Consider the following 20000-nt stretch of genomic DNA (forward strand, 5'->3'; position numbering starts at 1 on the left):
GTTGAGCAGAGTTCAGGAGACTGGGCCACACCACACACCTGCAGCTAATACTCACACACACCTGCAGCCAATACTCACACACACCTGTAGCTAATACTCACACACCTGCAGCTAATACTCACACACACTGCATAACTTTTGCACCGGTCTGTGTTAACACAAGTTCCAGAGACCAAGAACCATTTAGTCTTGGTGTGTGTGGTGTTTTTAATCTAGTATTTCTGTCATCTCTATGTGTTACATATAGCGCTTAAATGACATCACATCTTAAGAGGTTGCATATGTGTATTTGAAAACACGCATGTAGAGTAAAGCAATACATACATGTAACTTATGGCATTCTACGTACATCTGGACACGCGTATGCACGTATTGCAGTACAGTAACCATCACATTAGTCCATATGAAACTGTGCAAATTTCTCAATACAGTGATTAGTAATGTTACTTATTTAAAATGTGTGGGATGACATTAGTCCAAAAACAAACACAATCCTGACTCACTTCATGAACTAAAACTGCATTTTTGTGAAGATATATGCCTCCTAACGCAGAGGTACTGTACATCAGAAGGAAGTGTGTGGTTATTTTTTAAACTTTACTTTAAAGACGAGAGTGAATAAAACAGGAGGACGAGTTGGTCCTGAAACATGGACCAGAGCGTCTGCTCTGAAGAACTGGACCACCTTCACACGTGAAATAAAAGAAGCACATTCAGGTCACCATGCAAACCAGAGGAACGGCACTCCTCTGGCCAGCTTCTGATGACCCACCACAGGACTAGCACAGGACTAGCACGGGACTAGCACAGGGCTAATACAGTTGGCCTACAGTCTGTGCAGTTTGGGAAAAAGATCAAGTTGCTCGAAGAAGCAAAGATAAATATATATATAAAATAATGAACAAATATCTTCCTGTTCAAACATTTGATGTAGAACGGTCAATTTCCATACCAGAAGTTGATTTTGTTGAGTAGTTTCCCCCTCGCTGTATTGTGTAGCTATTACGTACTGATAACGTGAGCACAAGTGACTGTTCAAGCACAAGTGCTTAAAGCCTGGTGAGTAGCTTCACTGCGTAGTGCTTACATGACTGGCTGCGGATCGTTTAAATATGCACACACACCACACCGAGCAGGGTTCTCATCTCATCTCATTCAAAAGTCCTGCTAATGTTCTGACTAAGCACAGGTCAGTGGCTTTTACATGTAGTGTTGCGTGGCTGTTGTAAACAGCGCGCTGAGTTTAGAGTTTCCAGGACTAAGCAGAAATCATAAAATCGTCATGTTTTAGCTTAAAATTTGAGAAGCAACCTCAGAGGAAAATATTTGGACATGGAGGTGTTCCATGTATGTAAATAATTATTAAATAGAAATAAATAAACAAACCGGTGTAGACTTGGTAGTGTATTCTTAAGTGCCTAATCACAATGTTAGTGTTTTGGGACGTTCCCTTAAATTCCCTTAAATCTCAGATCTGTTTTGTACCAGATGTCTGAATAACCAAAGTATGTACATGTTATCTTACTGTAACTTCTATGCAAGTAAGTACATGTTCTAATAATTCAGTGCATCAGTTCACAAGCACATTATTTTACTGTGGTGTAGTATGTATTATGATGTAGTATTTCACAGCAACAAATACCTACACAGAAGTTACACTCTACTCACTGTGGGAAGAGTAAAGGTGGAGTTAACGGACTTAAGATGGACCTTGCGGTCGTGTGGCGCCCCCCGGTGGACACGGAAGGCTGCAGGCAAGGAGTGAGTCACGATTAAAAATCTAAAAACGTCTTCTCTGTAGCATGCGGCAGTGAAGAACTTAAAAGAGGAGAGTGTGGCGGTCCTCGGAGGGCCAGCACAACCTGCAGTGTTACTGCTGTAGACACAGAGTCACGTGGCAGGCCCTCGGGGGCCAGCTGTAGCTGGGGCTTCTGGGTATCTGGGTTTCTGGGTTGTGTTTGGGTGCGCATGGGTTCGGCTGAGTCAGTGTCTGCACTGCGTCTGCAGCTGTGGTGTCCATTAGCTCAGACAGGTGGGAGGATGTGGAGAAGACAGTGTCGTCATGGGAATGTCTGCATGGACACATTTGAGCTTATACACACGGCCGGGATGCAGTGTAGTGTTGCATGGCTGTGGAATGTTTGCGCGCGTGTGTGTGTGTGTTCTCAGTAGCTGTTTTCATGGCCTGCAAGTATGTACAGATTACTCTGAGCTGTAGGGTTGTCTGTAGGCCGACTTTCCAACACCACCGTCCTGTAATACATGAACACACACGTCATGGTCATTACCTCTGACCGTATGCCAGAGACAGTGTTGTCCTGCATGTGTGTGTGAGCTGCGTGGGGGGGTGTAGGTACGTTGTTGTCCTGCGTGTGTGTAAGCTGCGTGGGGGGGGTGAAGGTACGTTGTTGTCCTGCGTGTGTGTGTGTGTGTGTGTATGTGTGTGTGTGTGTGTGTGAGCTGCGTGGGGGGGTGAAGGTACGTTGTTGTCCTGCGTGTGTGTGAGCTGCGTGGGGGGGTGAAGGTACGTTGTTGTCCTGCGTGTGTGTGTGTGTGAGCTGCGTGGGGGGGTGAAGGTACGTTGTTGTCCTGCGTGTGTGTGAGCTGCGTGGGGGGGTGAAGGTACGTCTCCACTCTTACCTGTCGGATCCCAGCAGTCTAAAAGTGCGAGTGCTGTCTGAGATCTCCTGCGTGACCTGGGGCAGACAGAGTGTAACACAAAAACCATAAACCCCTTAACAAAAGAATGAACCTCAACCCCAAGAGCCCGCCCCCGAGATACCGAGCCCTGCCCCTGAGATGACAAGCCCCGCCCCCTGCCAAAGAGCCCTGCACTCACCTCATTGGTTCTGAAGCTCCGCCCCTGCATGCCGTGTCTCCAGAACGCCAGCACACTGTCCTGCAGACACACTGGAACACACATGCACACACACGAGAACGTTTGGACACAATTACAAATGTGCAGTCTTTCCATGTTTTCCATGAAAATATGTGAGGACACACATGCAGAGACACACACACACACACACACTGCACTCACCTATTGCTTCTATCTGAAAGCTAAACGTGAGTTCAGCAGACAACTTCTTGTTGGACTTTAACCTGCCTTGTAAATTCACCATCTTTATACACCCTGAAAATACACACAAAATGTACCCATCAGCTTTCTACCACAGAAAAGAGCTGACCAAAGTTTAGATTTCAATCCCATGTTTGAATAAATTAAGTTTAACTAAACCCCACATCAGCCCCGAGTTTAACCCCCCCATCAGCCCAGAGTTTAACCCCCCCCACATCAGCCCCGAGTTTAACCCCCCCACATCAGCCCCGAGTTTAACCCCCCCCCACGTCAGCCCAGAGTTTAACCCCCCCTTAGGCCTGTTGCGATAATTACATTATCGACTTATCGTACGATAATTTTTTTTACCGCGATAATTTTTGCTGATGTCGATAATTGGCAATTGGGTTTCCACGCAAATTTGTTTACATGAGAATAAAAATCTCCGGCGTCGTGTGGACGGGGCCTCAGAAAGGCACGTAGTGCTGCTCTCTCGCAACCCCCTCCCCCCTTAAGGGAAGAATCTGTGATCAGAGAGCGACATCTACAGGTTAGGAAATGAGTGCAGTACACGGAGAGTGTATGCGTCAATAACAGTGCCTCCGCGCGACTCCGCTCACCTCGCGCGAACCTCCGCGAACGGTGGAAGTGTTTCACTTGCCGCATCAAAAAAAAAAAATTACGTGAACAAATATGAGCCTCTTGTTATTCCAGGACGAAACATGAGAGAACGTGAAGACGTGAAGATTGGGCGTTTTGAAAATAAACAACCATTAAATAATGTGATAAAAGGCGAATTATTTCGAAGCATTTCGAGTATATGTATAAATATTTAACTTAATTAAGTTTAACGTGCTGGGAAATATTGAAATGGACCTTGAAAGTGACATACAAGTGCTTTAATTCCACCTTATAAAGGTGTATGAACCCTTCAAATGTGACTGTTCATTGTTCAGCGCGCGAGAAGTTACAAAATTCGAGAGGTGCACGACCTCGCGAATCGACAGCACGCGAGCCTCTCGCGCACGTGCGGAGCCACTGCGATTGCGTCATTTTCACCGTGCGGACCATCGCGCTGCTCGCGAAGCGTCAAGTATAAAGCAGGCTTTAACTCGCTATATAGCCAAAGAGATGCTGCCGACGGTCGAAAAGAAAACATTTATAAACATGCTGCAAAGATTTGACAAGCAGTATGAACTGCCAAAGAAAACGTATATCTCCCAAACTGCCCTTCCAACCTTATATAATGAAGTGAAAGATGGCATTCTGAAGGAGATTAAAGACATCTCATTTTACTCTGCCACTACAGATATGTGGTCAAGCTCAAATATGACTCCATACATGAGCTTTACAATACATTACATTACTGCAAACTGGTGTAACTGTATTATTATGCTACTATATTATTATTGTGGAACATTGTCTTAAAGCTCCTTTGGGGAGCCCAGAAGCAAGAAAAAATTCTATAATGGCACTTTAAAATGACAATATTATCGTTTATCGCAATAATTTCTGGGACAATATATCGTTCTGAAAATGTTGTTATCGTGACAGGCCTACCCCCCCTACATCAGCCCCGAGTTTAACCCCCGCTACGTCAGTGTTATGACCCCTAAGCCACAGGCAGTTCACTGTACTCACGGTCCAGACACACCAGTATGGTGTCTCTCTCCAGCTGGGTGACGTGAATCACACACGTCTGGGGTGTGTCTGCAACACACACACACACACACACACACACACAAGCCAAAGTTCAAAAGGTCGTTCAGTGTGGGTTTCTCTACGGTACTGCTCTCATCATCATGACTCATTAAATAGGCTGTGACACATTTACATTTACATTTACATTTATGGCATTTGGCAGACGCCCTTATCCAGAGTGACTTACATTTTTATCTCATTTTTATACAAGTGAGCAATTGAGGGTTAAGGGCCTTGCTCAGGGGCACCTCAGTCATGGCCTCTGGTCTGGGGATCGAACCTGCGACCCTCCGGTCACAAGACCAGTTCCCTAACCGCTAGGCCATGACTGCCCTTAACTGCCCTAACACTCTATCATAATACAGTATCACAAAACATTAAACAAACCTTTGAAAATTTACAAGGCATTATTAGTATTCTGTTTAATCCCTTCTACTACTTTCTGTTTAGAAATAAAATTTAGATTTTTACAAATATATATTTTTTAATTTCAGTACAAAAATCAAATGAAACAATCAGAATTGAAAACCTTATGAAACTTAGAAATGTATATGAATCATCACACCAATATTCACCTATATTCACCTATATACACCTATATACACCTATATTCACTTATATTCCATCACTGCTATAGAAAATAGGACCCCAGTCCTGGAATGTAGTAATCAACAGGATCCTATAGGGCCATGTGGCATGTGTTGCGATTGGCTGGGAGCGATGTGTTGCGATTGGCTGGGAGCGATGTGTTGCGATTGGCTGGGAGCGATGTGTTGCGATTGGCTGGGAGCGATGTGTTGCGATTGGCTGGGAGCGATATGTTGTGTGGCATAGGTGAAGTGTGATGTGGACAGGACTACCTACCAGGTTCTGTGAAAGTTGGAATGGTGGCGTTGGGGTCAACCGTGCCAAAGGTCACGACCTGGTCAGGCTGACTTCCTTTGCTGACAGCGACACAGATGAGGGGATACTGCCTCTCTGGAACTACCAGCATCTCAAACACCTCCAGGGGACACGGCAGCGTGAAGTCTATACTCTATACACACACACACACACACACACACACACACACACACACACACACACACACACACGATTGTACATAGGTACAAACATATACACGTACATTCAAACACAAGAGAGTTAAGTTAGTTCTACTAAGTAAATAGCCCATGTGACATATAATGCTGCTGTACTGTTATATTCCTAATATATTGTTGAAATTTCCCATTTTGTTAATATTTTGCTTTTTATTTAAAATTCTATTGCATGTTACTGTCTCTAGCGAGTTAAATGGATCTTCTCTTTATCGCATTGTTGACCTGTGTCAACCTGCATATGATGAATAAAGAATATGAATTCATATGCACACAATATGATGGTGTATAGAACCGTCATAACCACGTTGTGTAACGCTAGAACCGTCACAACCACGTTGTGTAACGCTAGAACCGTCACTACCACGTTGTGTAACGCTAGAACCGTCACAACCACGTTGTGTAACGCTAGAACCGTCACTACCACGTTGTGTAACGCTAGAACCGTCACAACCACGTTGTGTAACGCTAGAACCGTCACAACCACGTTGTGTAACGCTAGAACCGTCACTACCACGTTGTGTAACGCTAGAACCGTCACAACCACGTTGTGTAACGCTAGAACAGTCACAACCACGTTGTGTAACGCTAGAACAGTCATCACCACGTTGTGTAACGCTAGAACCGTCATCACCACGTTGTGTAACGCTAGAACCGTCATTACCACGTTGTGTAACGCTAGAACCGTCATAACCACGTTGTGTAACGCTAGAACCGTCATTACCACTTTGTGTAACGCTAGAACCGTCATAACCACGTTGTGTAACGCTAGAACCGTCATAACCACGTTGTGTAACGCTAGAACAGTCATAACCACGTTGTGTAACGCTAGAACAGTCATAACCACGTTGTGTAACGCTAGAACAGTCATTACCACGTTGTGTAACGCTAGAACAGTCATTACCACGTTGTGTAACGCTAGAACAGTCATAACCACGTTGTGTAACGCTAGAACAGTCATTACCACGTTGTGTAACGCTAGAACCATCATAACCACGTTGTGTAACGCTAGAACAGTCATTACCACGTTGTGTAACGCTAGAACAGTCATAACCACGTTGTGTAACGCTAGAACAGTCATAACCACGTTGTGTAACGCTCTGAACTCTCTGAGCCTCCTACAGACATGAAGGTGAACTACTTTATTACTGGATGGTACAACCAACTTCTTACAAAGCACACTCAGCGTTACACTCAGTGTTAGACACACACACACACACACACACACACACACACACACACACACACACACACACCCCACCTTGATGAGCATAAAGCGTTGCATGGACTCCACCCATTCGAACAAAGCTACACTTGTCTGGAAGGCGCCACACAAGTACTTGTGCCCTGTGTATGGATTACGAACTATATACATGCGCACACACGCATACACATATACACACACAGGCACACACATTAAAAACAATTAATACAGTGCAAGTGAATTTCCTAATAATTACATAATAATATACACATTTAAATAAACAAAAAACAGACAACAACATGCAATTTCAGCAACAAGGGAAAAATACTACAGGGCTTCAGTGTGTCTCCCTGAGCCTCATTGTGTCTCCCTGAGCCTCAGTGTGTGTCTCCCTGAGCCTCAGTGTGTGTCTCCCTGAGCCTCAGTGTGTGTCTCCCTGAGCCTCAGTGTGTGTCTCTCCCTGAGCCTCAGTGTGTGTCTCTCCCTGAGCCTCAGTGTGTGTCTCTCCCTGAGCCTCAGTGTGTGTCTCTCCCTGAGCCTCAGTGTGTCTCCCAGAGCTTCAGTGTGTCTCCCTGAGCCTCAGTGAAGACTCTACGAACTCACCTACACAGCACTTCTGGCATCCCTTTGTATCTGGAATCTTATTGGACACTGTGAACTTCCTGCAGGCCCAACAGAAGAGGTCACAGGCGTGAACGGCAGCAGTGTGTAACAACATCACATTCCACAATCATATTCCTGGATTATTGGTTATTAGTATTATTATTATGGGAATATCACTGGATGATGATATCAGTGCATGGCAGAGTGGTGGACATGGGCGTGAGAGGACGTGAGAGGACGTGAGTCGTGAGAGGACGTGGGCGTGAGAGGACATGAGAGGACGTGAGTCGTGAGAGGACGTGAGCGTGAGAGGACATGAGAGGACGCGAGTCGTGAGAGGACGCGAGTCGTGAGAGGACGTGAGTCGTGAGAGGACATGAGAGGACGTGAGTCGTGAGAGGACATGAGAGGACGCGAGCGCGAGAGGACACGAGTCGTGAGAGGACGCGAGTCGTGAGAGGACGCGAGTCGTGAGAGGACGTGAGTCGTGAGAGGACGTGAGAGGACGTGAGTCGTGAGAGGACGTGAGAGGACGTGAGTCGTGAGAGGACGTGAGAGGACGTGAGTCGTGAGAGGACATGAGAGGACGTGAGAGGACGTGAGTCGTGAGAGGACGTGAGTCGTGAGAGGACGTGAGAGGACGTGAGAGGACGTGAGAGGACGTGAGTCGTGAGAGGACATGAGAGGACGTGAGAGGACGCGAGTCGTGAGAGGACGTGAGAGGACGCGAGTCGTGAGAGGACGTGGGCATGTCCATGCAGTAGCCTAGAGTCTGCAGATGTGAGTGAGAAGGCGGAACCTACCGGGGGATGATCCTGTCAGGGAGTTTGTGTGTTGGTATGGCAACCGGTAACTTCTGCATCTGCCTGGCCTGTTCGAAGAGCCCAGCAAGGTTATGGGAGTACAGCTGGGATGCTTTACCTGTCTCACACACACACACACACACACACACACACAAAGCCATCAATGCCTCGCGTTACATTCATGGCCACTAAGACAAAGCAGATGAGGACGCTTCCCTGTTCGTCACTGTGTGTTTCATCAGTATCATACCAGATATGGAGAGAAGCCAGTTGTTCATCACATACAGCCATGTGCATCTCCGTGGAAATATCTGAGAGGAAAGAAAACGAAGAATTAAGAAAGAGAGTTAAACATTGTGCAACACACTCGACACTTCATTATTTATGTTTAAAATTACACACAGCACATTTAAAGACCCACAGCAACACCTCTATAAGATGCACCTGCCCCCAGCTGCCCCAGGCACGCCCTCACCTGCCCCCTCCTGCCCCCAGCTGCCCCGGGAACGCACCTGTTCCATGCTGGTCTCATGCAGTTCGTTCAGGTTAAGGGTGTAGACACCTTCTTCACCTCCAAAAATCAAATACTGATCTGAAAAAAGACCAGAACATCTGAACAAATCTGAGGGATTTAAAATGGTAAAAACGCCATTTTTTAGGGTTACATAAATATGGAACTTGGTCATATTGGCAGGATCTTATGTGCTAGACCAGGGGTCACCAACGTGGTACCATGTCGCCCGCGAGGACGTTATGAGTCGCCCGCGGGCTTGTTTTAAAAGCAGCTCACTATATTGCCATGCACCAAAGCGCTGCATCGTTTATGTTTTCGCTGCTATTAGCGATTGTCCGCGGTTGCTAGCGGTCTTCTTTCTGGTAGCCCTCCGCAATAATTGGTATCCAAGAAGTAGCTCCCAACTTCAAAAAGGTTGGTGACCCCTGTGCTAGACCCTAAACGCGCCACTCCTACCTCTGGCCGTAATGTCTCACGCGCCACTCCTACCTCTGGCCGTAACGTCTCACGCGCCACTCCTACCTCTGGCCGTAACGTCTCACGCGCCACTCCTACCTCTGACCGTAACGTCTCACGCGCCACTCCTACCTCTGACCATAACGTATGACACGCCACTCCTACCTCTGGCCGTAACGTATGACACGCCACTCCTACCTCTGGCCGTAACGTCTCACGTGAGACTTCTACCTCTAGCCATAACGTCTCACACGCCATTCCTACCTCTGGCCGTAACGTCTCACACGCCATTCCTACCTCTGGCCGTAACGTCTCACACGCCATTCCTACCTCTGGCCGTAACGTCTCACGCGAGACTCCTACCTCTGACCGTAACGTCTCACGCGAGACTCCTACCTCTGACCGTAACGTCTCACGTGAGACTTCTACCTCTGGCCGTAACGTCTCACGCGAGACTCCTACCTCTGGCCGTAACATCTCACGCGCCACTCCTACCTCTGGCCGTAACGTCTCACGCGAGACTCCTACCTCTGGCCGTAACGTCTCACACGAGACTCCTACCTCTGGCCGTAACGTCTCACGCGAGACTCCTACCTCTGGCCGTAACGTCTCACGCGAGACTCCTACCTCTGGCCGTAACGTCTCACGCGAGACTCCTACCTCTGGCCGTAACGTCTCACGCGAGACTCCTACCTCTGGCCGTAACGTCTCACGTGAAACTCCTACCTCTGGTGTCCGGGTTGATCCAGGACGTCGCACAGTGGATCTTTAACGGGCAGCCGTTGAACACCTTTGAGAAACACGCTCCCATCTGCAGAGGAGAGACTGGTATTCATGTGGACAAGAGACTGCTGTGTGTGTGTGTGTGTGTGTATTCCAGTGTGTGTGTGTGTGTGTGTGTGTGTGTGTGTGTGTGTATTCCAGTGTGTGTGTGTGTGTGTGTGTGTGTATTCCAGTGTGTGTGTGTGTGTGTGTGTGTGTGTGTGTACTCACGTGCACTTTAGGAGTTGGTGGTAGGCCATTACTGATAGGTTTCTGCAACAGTAAATATATATATATATATATTCAAATAAATTAAGAGGAGAATAACCAATGAGAAGCCAAGCAAGAGCAGGGGGCGGAGTTGGGAGACTCACAGGAAGGTCCTTACTCCTCCGGCTGGGCACGGTGGGCATGGTCAACTGTCTCTCCCGCTGACCATTCTGCTGAGACGGGCTAATTCCATTACCTAAACACACACACACACACACACGCACACGCACACGCAAACATATACGTATACACACACACACACAAGCACGCACATGTGGTCAAAATTTGAACTAGTACTTGCATTGTCAGTGGCAGAAAACACTAATTCACCATACACACACACACACACACACACACACACACACACACACACACACACACACACAAGAACCTCCACCATTACCTCCTAAGGTTAAGACCACACACACACACAGACTCTAACTACCCTGCAACTCCACAGCTCAGGCAGACTGGCACATTCATCGACCAATCACAGAGCAGCATCTGTCTAAGGGGTGGAGTCAGGCTGACATTCCTGTCCATCAGCATGAAGCCAGTCCCAGAACGGACTGAGCATGCTCAGAAGGCACTTTACCTAAGCTGCTGCGTCTGTGGGGGGGCAGGCGAGGGGGCGGCGGCCTGGGCGGCACACAGGAGGCGGGGCGAGGAGGAGGGGCGGGGTTTGGAGAAGCAGGGCTGCGTTTGATGGTGCCCTGTTCACAGCTGCCGCCCTCTACCAGAGGGCCGTTCTGAGCTGGAGTCAGAGACCTCGGCTTGAGAGAGACATTGAGAGAGGCATTACTCGTGTGTGTGTGTGTGTGTGTGTGTGTGTGCGAATGTGTCAGTGTGTGTGTCCGTGTATCTACGTGTCTGTGTGTGTGTATCTACGTGTGTGTGTGTGTCTGTGTGTCTGTGCGTGCGCATGTGCCAGTGTGTGTGTCTGTTCGTGTATCTACGTGTGTGTGTGTGTGTCTGTGTGTGTGTGTGTGTGTGTATCTACGTGTGTGGGTGTGTCTGTGTGTGTGTGTCTGTGTGTGTGTGGGTCTGTGTGTGTGTGTGTGTGTGTGTGTATGTGGGTGGGTCTGTGTGTGTGTGTGTCTATGTGTATGTGTGTGTGTGTGCGTGTGTGTCTGTTCGTGTATCTACGTGTGTGTGTGTGCGTCTGTGTGTGTATATCTACGTGTGTGTGTGTGTGTGTGTGTGTGTCTGTGTGTGTGTGCGTGTGTGTGGGTCTGTGTGTGTGTGTGTGTGTGTGTGTGTGTGTGTGTGTGTGTGTGTGTGTGTGTGTATGCGTGTGTAACCTTAGGAGGTAATGGTGGAGGTTCTTTTGGTCTCATGGTGGAACTGGAATTTGAACTGTAAATAAAAACAGGACAAATTACAAATCTTATAAACCATACATAGTACACACACACACACACACACACACACACACACAGACATCTTTACTTATCAACGAACCAACAACATACAGAAAGGTGTTAAGAGTCCAGAGGGGTATTCCAGAAAGTGGGTTAAGTGAAGAAAACGGGTAAGTAAACTCAGAGTTAACGAAAACTCAGGGTTTTCCATTCCAAAAACCGAGCTTAGAGAGAACCCGAGTCAGTTACTATAGCAACTTATGCTCTGAAGCTAACCTGCTCACTGGCAGGTTAACTTGAACCTAAACCCGAGTTACAAACACATCATCTTGACGTGTCCTTTCCTTGAGGATCCTGTGGATATTGAAGCTCAGTTTATTCGCCGAGTTTATAACGCCTTATAAAACCCCGAATAGACATAATCCTACTATCATTTTCAGATTATTTTTTATGAACGTTATTGTTTTTCATCACAATCCATTACTTACATTAGTAACATTATTAAGCGTCACGTTTCAAATATTACACATTGCGGATCAGCCCTCAATTCTCTCCAGATTTTTATACAACGCTCTTCATTTTTTTGCTAGTGGAAGTTTTCTTTATAGTGTAGGAGATGCGGGATCTGTCAGCAAAGCTACTGTATGTCGGTCTGTCCGAAAACTATGTCTGGCATTAAAATGACCAGTTTTGTGGTGTTTCCTGGTCATAAGCCAGTTATGGACATCAAAGAGGAATTCCACAACATCGTAGGTTTGTATTTAATTCACAGACAATAAAGAAATTAAGCAAAGGAGAAGCAATATACAACAAACTTCATTCCATTTAAATTTTTAAAGATTTCCTAGAGTGATTGATGGAACCCACATATGCTACCTATTCCAGCACCATTAAAACATGAAGGTGATTACATAAACAGAAAATCCATCCATAGCATTAATGTACAGGTTCTAACCTTTATAACCCTTAATGAATAATGTACTTATCTTTAATGGTAACAAAAATAACGTAGCTATTGTAACAGACCGTTCTCCCCATCAAGATCATATGTGATGTGATGATCATATGTGATATGAAATTTCGATTGTGGTGAAAAAAATCACAATTGACAAATAAGGCACATTTAATTTCATTTTCATTTCATTTTTTTTATTTGTGGACTGGGCCTGTAAACACATGAACGAGTTGGACTGTGGCCGCAGACTGGGCCAGCTGATACGGGCTGACCAGAGGCGGTCTTTGCATAGAGGCATTGCTATGCAACTGCCTTGGGCCCCTCCCACTGCAGCCCACTGTAGGGGCCCCCTGCCTAGCTAACGTATTTCTCCCATATTAATGTTGATGGGCCCCCTAGCTAAAAAGCGGAGATCAGAAAAAAAAAAAAAAAAAACAAATCCAGGCCGGACTACAAAAACATACAGCAGCTGTGTCACTTATGAATACAAGTAGCCACAAACTGGAAAAGCCTTGTCCATACTAATGCCACATTAATGATATCTCCCTGTTTGTATCCCACGAGTAACAAGAGAGAGACGCTAGTTGCACACTGACACTACTGAGGGTCTAACTCATCATGTGATCCCTCCACCACACGGTTCACACTACTGAGGGTCTAACTCATCATGTGATCCCTCCACCACACGGTTCACACTACTGAGGGTCTAACTCATCATGTGATCCCTCCGCGACACCATTGACACTACTGAAACGTGAAAAAATAAGTCCGCATTGCCGTAAAGATGGAGCAGTCTAAGCCAGGGTTTAAACAAACTACGAAACGTAAAGGTGGCGCTGAAAAGCTGAGAGAGAAGAAAAGAAAAGCTGCAGAGGTTTTACTCACTGAGTGAACAATGTAGGTTTCAGTAGCTTTCCAGTTGTTTTTCCTCTGTATTTTGTCAGGGTCAAGTTGTTAAGTTTGTTAGTTATTTTGTTATGCCACTACGTGGCTTTGTAATCATATTATTGCTGGAAGTAATATTGTCCATATGACAATAAAAGCTGTCATATACACTATATATATATATATATATATATATATATATATATATATATATATATATATATATATATATATATATATACACACACACACACACACACACGTATATATATATATGGGCCAGTCTGTCAGGGACTCCCGGGCCAATTTTTCTCCCCAGTCCACCCCTGCATTACAGTCAAATTCACTTTAAGTTTCATTATTTAATTTTTCCTGTAAATAAATATATTTAAGAATATATTTTAAGAATAAGATATGTACAGCCATTCCACTTTATACTATATTCTTATACTTAATTTTTTTCTGATGCCATGTGCGTTTTACACCACTCGCATTAGACCTGGAATTAGTAAGTGTTCAATTTAAAAATGTTTAAAAAACTCAATACAGTATTATAAATGTGGAGAATATAATAATATAATCGCGCCCTTCTGCTAAATATAAAAATTAGTGCTGTCAATTCCAGGTGCCGCGATTAAAAGTCCTCACCAGGATTTTGCTCAAGCTTGCTAGATTTTCTAATTAGCAATCCAGGTAAAATTAGTGGAATCAACACAATCCAGGAAGCCTGAGCAAAATCCTGGTGAGGACTTTTAATCGCGGCACCTGGAATTGACACCTCTAATAAAAATATTTTCACTCACGCATTAACTCTGTGGCAATTTGACATGCTGACCTCCTTTCTCTAGCAGCTACCGCAGTATTACATTTACGTTTAATAATATCTAAATATTCTGCATACGCAGTCATTAATACTTCAAGCTACAGTGGTGTGAAATATGATGCTCGGCTGATTTTCGCGTTTAAGTCTATGATAAATCCTATTTATCTGCGTTCCATTAAGAATGCCTTTCATAGTTACGCATCCCGTCCACCATAATCCCCAGTCCACATTTTCCTTCTGATCCAGCTCCAAACTTGCCTGAGCCAGAAAGATCCAGGTGGTGAGCACCTGTGTCAGGTGTGCTAGGAAACACAGTGAGAACTCAGACTGGCTGAGGACTACTGCCCCTCCCACTCTGTAGACTCCGCCCACTGGGGCACTGCCTAAGGTAAAGCCTGGTTTATACTTTCGCGAGCGACCGTAGCGCGCGACTCCGCCCACCTCGCGCGACCCTGCGCGAGCGGTGTAGGCGTTTATACTTTCGCGAGCGTCGCTGCAGTGTTCTCCGAAACGATAGGTGGCGATAGGTGGCAGTGGAGAATAAAAAACCCCTGCAAAACCGGTGAAAGAACATTTTACCTGACCAGAGACCGTATATATACACCAGGCATCAAACATAAATATGACTTTGCAATGTTGTCCGAAACTATATGTGGTAGTATAAAGAAACACCCCTCAAAAAAAAGGGAATGAACATTTACCTGACGCATTTTAATGTTGCTTTGTTTCAGGTTTGAAAAGTGCTGGAATTTAGGCTAAAGTACATTAAAATGTTGAAATTACGTTAACAAATACGAGCCTCTTGTAATTCCAGGACGAAACATGAGAGAACGTGAAGACGTTAAGATTGGGCGTTTTGAAAATAAACAACCATTAAATAATGTGATTAAAATGCGAATTATTTCGATTCATTTCGAGTATATGTATAAATATTTAACTTAATTAAGTTTAACGTGCTGGGAAATATTGAAATGGACCTTTAAAGTGACGTACAAGTGCTTTAATTCCACCTTGTTTAGGTGTATGAACCCGGCAAACATGACTTTGTCCATCGCGCTGAAGCGCGGCGCGCGCGCGAAGTTACAAAATTCGAGAGGTGCACGACCTCGCGCCGCGACAGCGCGCGAGACCCTCGCGCACGGGCGGAGCCACCGCGATTACGTCATTTTCGCCGTGCGGACCCTCGCGCCGCTCGCGGCGCGTCGAGTATAAACCAGGCTTAAACCAGGCTTAAACCAGGCTTAAACCAGGCTTAAGCCTGGTTTATACTTTCGCGAGCGACCGTAGCGCGCGACTCCGCCCACCTCGCACGACCCTGCGCGAGCGGTGTAGGCCTACATCATCCAATTGCACACCCGGAGAGCCAACCGCAGTTTTAGACCTGCAGTTCTAGACCTGCAGTTCTAGACGTGCCGTAGTTTTAGATGTATGTAACGTAATATCCAGATAGTGTTTTAGTATGTCGCGGGAGCAGATGGAAGAATGATATTTATAAGCAGCAATAATATATGATAGATATATGATAATGTCTGAAGGTCATTTTTGGGTTATCGTAATGTTTATGTCATGAATGTTTATGTGATGAATCTGGCTAGCGTTAGTGTGTCTTAGTTCATTAGTTCTGGCTACCTTTATGGCTATTTAGTAGCTTTGATTAAATTTGAAACAACTTAAAGGAAGGAAATTAGCACGTACTACGCTACTATTAATACTAAAAGTAGTAAGCAAGCTAAAGTAGCATTTTCCCATCATTATTAACCCATAAGAACCCAGACTATGTTCTGAATATTGATACAATTGAGCATATTAATATATGATAGACATATATTTAGTCTGCTAAATGCCATAAATGTAAATGTAAATATGATCGGTCTGAAGGTCATGTTTGTGTTATCGCAATGTTTATGTCACGAAGGATGAATCTGGCTAGCGTTAGTGTGTCTCTGGCTACCTTTATGGCTACTTTATAGCTACTTCGACTTTGAGAGAAATGCTAGTCCTGCGAACGTAAGTTGTTGCGGGGGGGGGGGGGGGGGGGGGCGAACGTAATTAAGTATTATATAGCGATCGATCGATCGATCGCCAGTGTTTGCGCCAGAGCGAACTGGTAACTCATTGAATCATATATATATATATATATATATATATATATATATATATATATATATATATATATATATATATATATATAGAGAGAGAGAGAGAGAGGTAAATAAACTAGATTTTTTTTCGGCGTGAGAAATCGGATGTGTGGCGTGTGAGCGAAAAACCCCAAGTATCACATAATATTTGCTAGTTGCATGCCAATGAAGGTATACAAGTAAAATAAATCACTCCTAACATTCTGGAAACGTATGCTTACTCACTGAAAGCATCCGGACATTATGCAATTTTTGCTGATTTAATATAAAATAGCCTATGCCAGTAATCCAGTAGTTTAATTAAAAATAAAATATCTTCAGGAGACAAGCTGTGTGTGTAAATGACAAAATTAATCCAAACTCCCTAAAAGAACAGGGAAAATGAGGCGTACTACTTCTATTTAAATACAAAATGTGGTGTACATTATCGTTTAAAACTTGTCAAATGTTAGAGATTTGGCTAAAACAATTGAGAATCAATGGGCATATTTAACAAATAAACTCTTTATACAATGGATTATTACAATATACAAGCCCCTGAGCCTACGGCATGCATTGGAACTGCTGGTCTAGAACTGCAGTTGGCTGTCGTTAGCTACATTCCGAGCCGCTAGGTGGCGCATGTCTAAAACTACAGCACGTCTAGAACTGCAGGTCTAAAACTGCAGGTCTAGAACTGCAGTTGGCTCTCCGGCTGTGCAATTGGATGCATCTCGGTGTAGGCGTTATACTTTCGCGAACGTCGCTGCAGTGTTCTCCGAAACGATAGGTGGCGATAGGTGGCAGTGGAGAATAAAAAACCTCTGCAAAACCGGGGAAAGAACATTTTTACCTGACCAGAGACCGTATATATACATTAGGTATCAAACATAAATATGGCTTTGCAATGTTGTCCGAAACGATATGTGGTAGTATAAAGAAACACCCCTCAAAAAAAGGGGAATGAACATTTACCTGACGCATTTTGATGTTGCTTTGTGTTTCAGGTTTGAAAAGTGCTGGAATTTAGGCTAAAGTACATTAAAATGTTGAAATTACGTTAACAAATACGAGCCTCTTGTAATTCCAGGACGAAACATGAGAGAACGTGAAGATGTTAAGATTGTTTATTTTCAAAACGCTCAACCATTAAATAATGTGATAAAAAGCGAATTATTTCGACTATATGTATTAATATTTAACTTAATTATGTTTATCGTGCTGTAAAATATTGAAATGGACCTTGAAAGTTCCGTACAAGTGCTTTAATTCCACCTTGTATAGGTGTATGAACCCTGCAAACATGACTTTGTCGATCGCGCTGAAGCGCGGCGCGCGCGCGAAGTTACAAAATTCGAGAGGTGCACGACCTCGCGCCGCGACAGCGCGCGAGGCCCTCGCGCACGGGCGGAGCCACCGCGATTACGTCATTTTCGCCGCGCGGACCCTCGCGCCGCTCGCGGCGCGTCGAGTATAAACCAGGCTTTAAGGTGCAATAAGCTTTCAAAATACAGCAAGGTTTCACAGGGAGAGCTAGTGATCACAAGCTGTAGCGTACTACAACACACACACACACGTGTGCGCATGCACAGACCAAATACATGCACATTCACCTTTGCTTCGTCAAGATGTTATTATGTGCCAAAGAAATAACAACATGCACATGCACAGAGGTATGCAATAACAACAACAACCACCACCTCTGATCCAGCAAGGCCAAACATCACCTCCCAACGTCAGCATGATTTACAACCAGCAAGCAATGCAAAAGAAATCATGTTGCACACACGTGCACACACACAACAAATATGTTCAGAGTTGAGAGTTGATCCCTGTGTGACAGGGTTAGCAACGCGAGACTCACTACGGTGGTGATGATGGTGACTAAAACATGCTTGTGTGTGCGTTTCAATAGATCTTGGCAAATAAACACTGCTCTTACTCTCAGACACTTACTGTACAGTCTCACCATCACCACCATCATCATCATCATCATCCTCTAAATGTGTCACATGACCCCTGAGAGAGATGAAGAGGGCGGAGACTCAGAGGGTGTGACAGCCACAGAAACAGGCTTGCAGACACACGCAGCAACACACCCAGCAGCAATGCCAGCTAAGCCGTGTTGAGCTGAAATGTTAGTCTGCTGAGCTGATTGGTTAATGGCTAGGCAGAGTGAACTACTACTGACCAATGAACATCATCAGCAGCCCAACCTCACTGACCTGTGATTAAGTTCCTCTGCTACAGACTTTAATAGACTCCTGAAGACGAGACAGAAACATACGTGAGGAGTTCAGAAGACTGACAGCAAAAACTCAAACGTAGTTAAACAGCAAAACTCTCACAAAGTGATATAAAGCGATAAACTTACTTATGGTCTCCTAAAAAACTCTGAGTCTCCAACTGCAGCTCCTACAATAAGACACACAGAGAACTGAATACACAACCACAGACCCACACACAGAGAACTGAACACACAACCACAGACCCACACACACAACTGAACACACAACCACAGACCCACACACACAACCACAGACCCACCCACACAACCACAGACCCACCCACACAACCACAGACCCACACACAGAGAACTGAACACACAACCAGACCCACACACAACTGAACACACAACCACAGACCCACACACACAACCACAGACCCACACACAGAGAACTGAACACACAACCACAGACCCACACACACAACTGAACACACAACCACAGACCCACACACACAACCACAGACCCACACACACAACCACAGACCCACACACACAACCACAGACCCACCCACACAACCACAGACCCACACACAGAGAACTGAACACACAACCACAGACCCACACACAACTGAACACACAACCACAGACCCACCCACACAACCACAGACCCACACACAGAGAACTGAACACACAACCAGACCCACACACAACTGAACACACAACCACAGACCCACACACACAACCACAGACCCACACACAGAGAACTGAACACACAACCACAGACCCACACACACAACTGAACACACAACCACAGACCCACACACACAACCACAGACCCACACACACAACCACAGACCCACACACACAACCACAGACCCACACACACAACCACAGACCCACACACAGAGAACTGAACACACAACCACAGACCCACACACAACTGAACACACAACCACAGACCCACACACACAACTGAACACACAACCACAGACCCACCCACACAACCACAGACCCCCACACACAACCACAGACCCCCACACACAACCACAGACCCACCCACACAACCACAGACCCACCCACACAACCACAGACCCACCCACACACACAACTGAACACAACCACAGACCCACCCACACAACCACAGACCCACACACACAACCA

General features: G+C 45.4%; 2 protein-coding genes across 6 annotated transcripts in view; one reads left to right on the plus strand and one right to left on the minus strand.

Moving 5' to 3' along the window:
• Nucleotides 1–840, plus strand: part of arhgef33 (Rho guanine nucleotide exchange factor (GEF) 33) — a 10335-nt gene extending 9495 nt beyond the window's left edge. For both annotated transcript variants that reach the window (XR_013126812.1, XM_076994563.1), the window contains exon 15: nucleotides 1–840. This exon is cut by the window's left edge and continues 1387 nt beyond it. The gene's annotated coding sequence lies outside the window, so the exon portion shown is untranslated.
• Nucleotides 1–20000, minus strand: part of map4k3b (mitogen-activated protein kinase kinase kinase kinase 3b) — a 31355-nt gene that overhangs the window by 795 nt on the left and 10560 nt on the right. For 3 of the 4 annotated variants that reach the window (XM_076994558.1, XM_076994557.1, XM_076994560.1), the window contains exons 15-33: nucleotides 18987–19027; nucleotides 18838–18876; nucleotides 18569–18631; nucleotides 11770–11824; nucleotides 11064–11241; nucleotides 10573–10664; nucleotides 10430–10471; nucleotides 10163–10247; nucleotides 8979–9058; nucleotides 8717–8777; nucleotides 8467–8584; nucleotides 7664–7722; nucleotides 7118–7221; nucleotides 5624–5795; nucleotides 4700–4768; nucleotides 3041–3133; nucleotides 2840–2910; nucleotides 2641–2696; nucleotides 1–2253 (exon numbers count right to left, since the gene is read on the minus strand). The exon at nucleotides 1–2253 is cut by the window's left edge and continues 795 nt beyond it. In XM_076994558.1, the coding sequence (XP_076850673.1) occupies nucleotides 2166–2253; nucleotides 2641–2696; nucleotides 2840–2910; nucleotides 3041–3133; nucleotides 4700–4768; nucleotides 5624–5795; nucleotides 7118–7221; nucleotides 7664–7722; nucleotides 8467–8584; nucleotides 8717–8777; nucleotides 8979–9058; nucleotides 10163–10247; nucleotides 10430–10471; nucleotides 10573–10664; nucleotides 11064–11241; nucleotides 11770–11824; nucleotides 18569–18631; nucleotides 18838–18876; nucleotides 18987–19027 (1566 nt within the window). In that variant the 3' untranslated portion in view covers nucleotides 1–2165. The remainder of the gene's footprint in view (nucleotides 2254–2640; nucleotides 2697–2839; nucleotides 2911–3040; nucleotides 3134–4699; nucleotides 4769–5623; nucleotides 5796–7117; nucleotides 7222–7663; nucleotides 7723–8466; nucleotides 8585–8716; nucleotides 8778–8978; nucleotides 9059–10162; nucleotides 10248–10429; nucleotides 10472–10572; nucleotides 10665–11063; nucleotides 11242–11769; nucleotides 11825–18568; nucleotides 18632–18837; nucleotides 18877–18986; nucleotides 19028–20000) is intronic. The other variant, XM_076994559.1, reaches the window with a different exon arrangement.

Source organism: Brachyhypopomus gauderio, unplaced genomic scaffold (genome assembly GCF_052324685.1).
Source record: "Brachyhypopomus gauderio isolate BG-103 unplaced genomic scaffold, BGAUD_0.2 sc151, whole genome shotgun sequence".
Classification (NCBI taxonomy): Eukaryota; Metazoa; Chordata; class Actinopteri; order Gymnotiformes; family Hypopomidae; genus Brachyhypopomus; species Brachyhypopomus gauderio.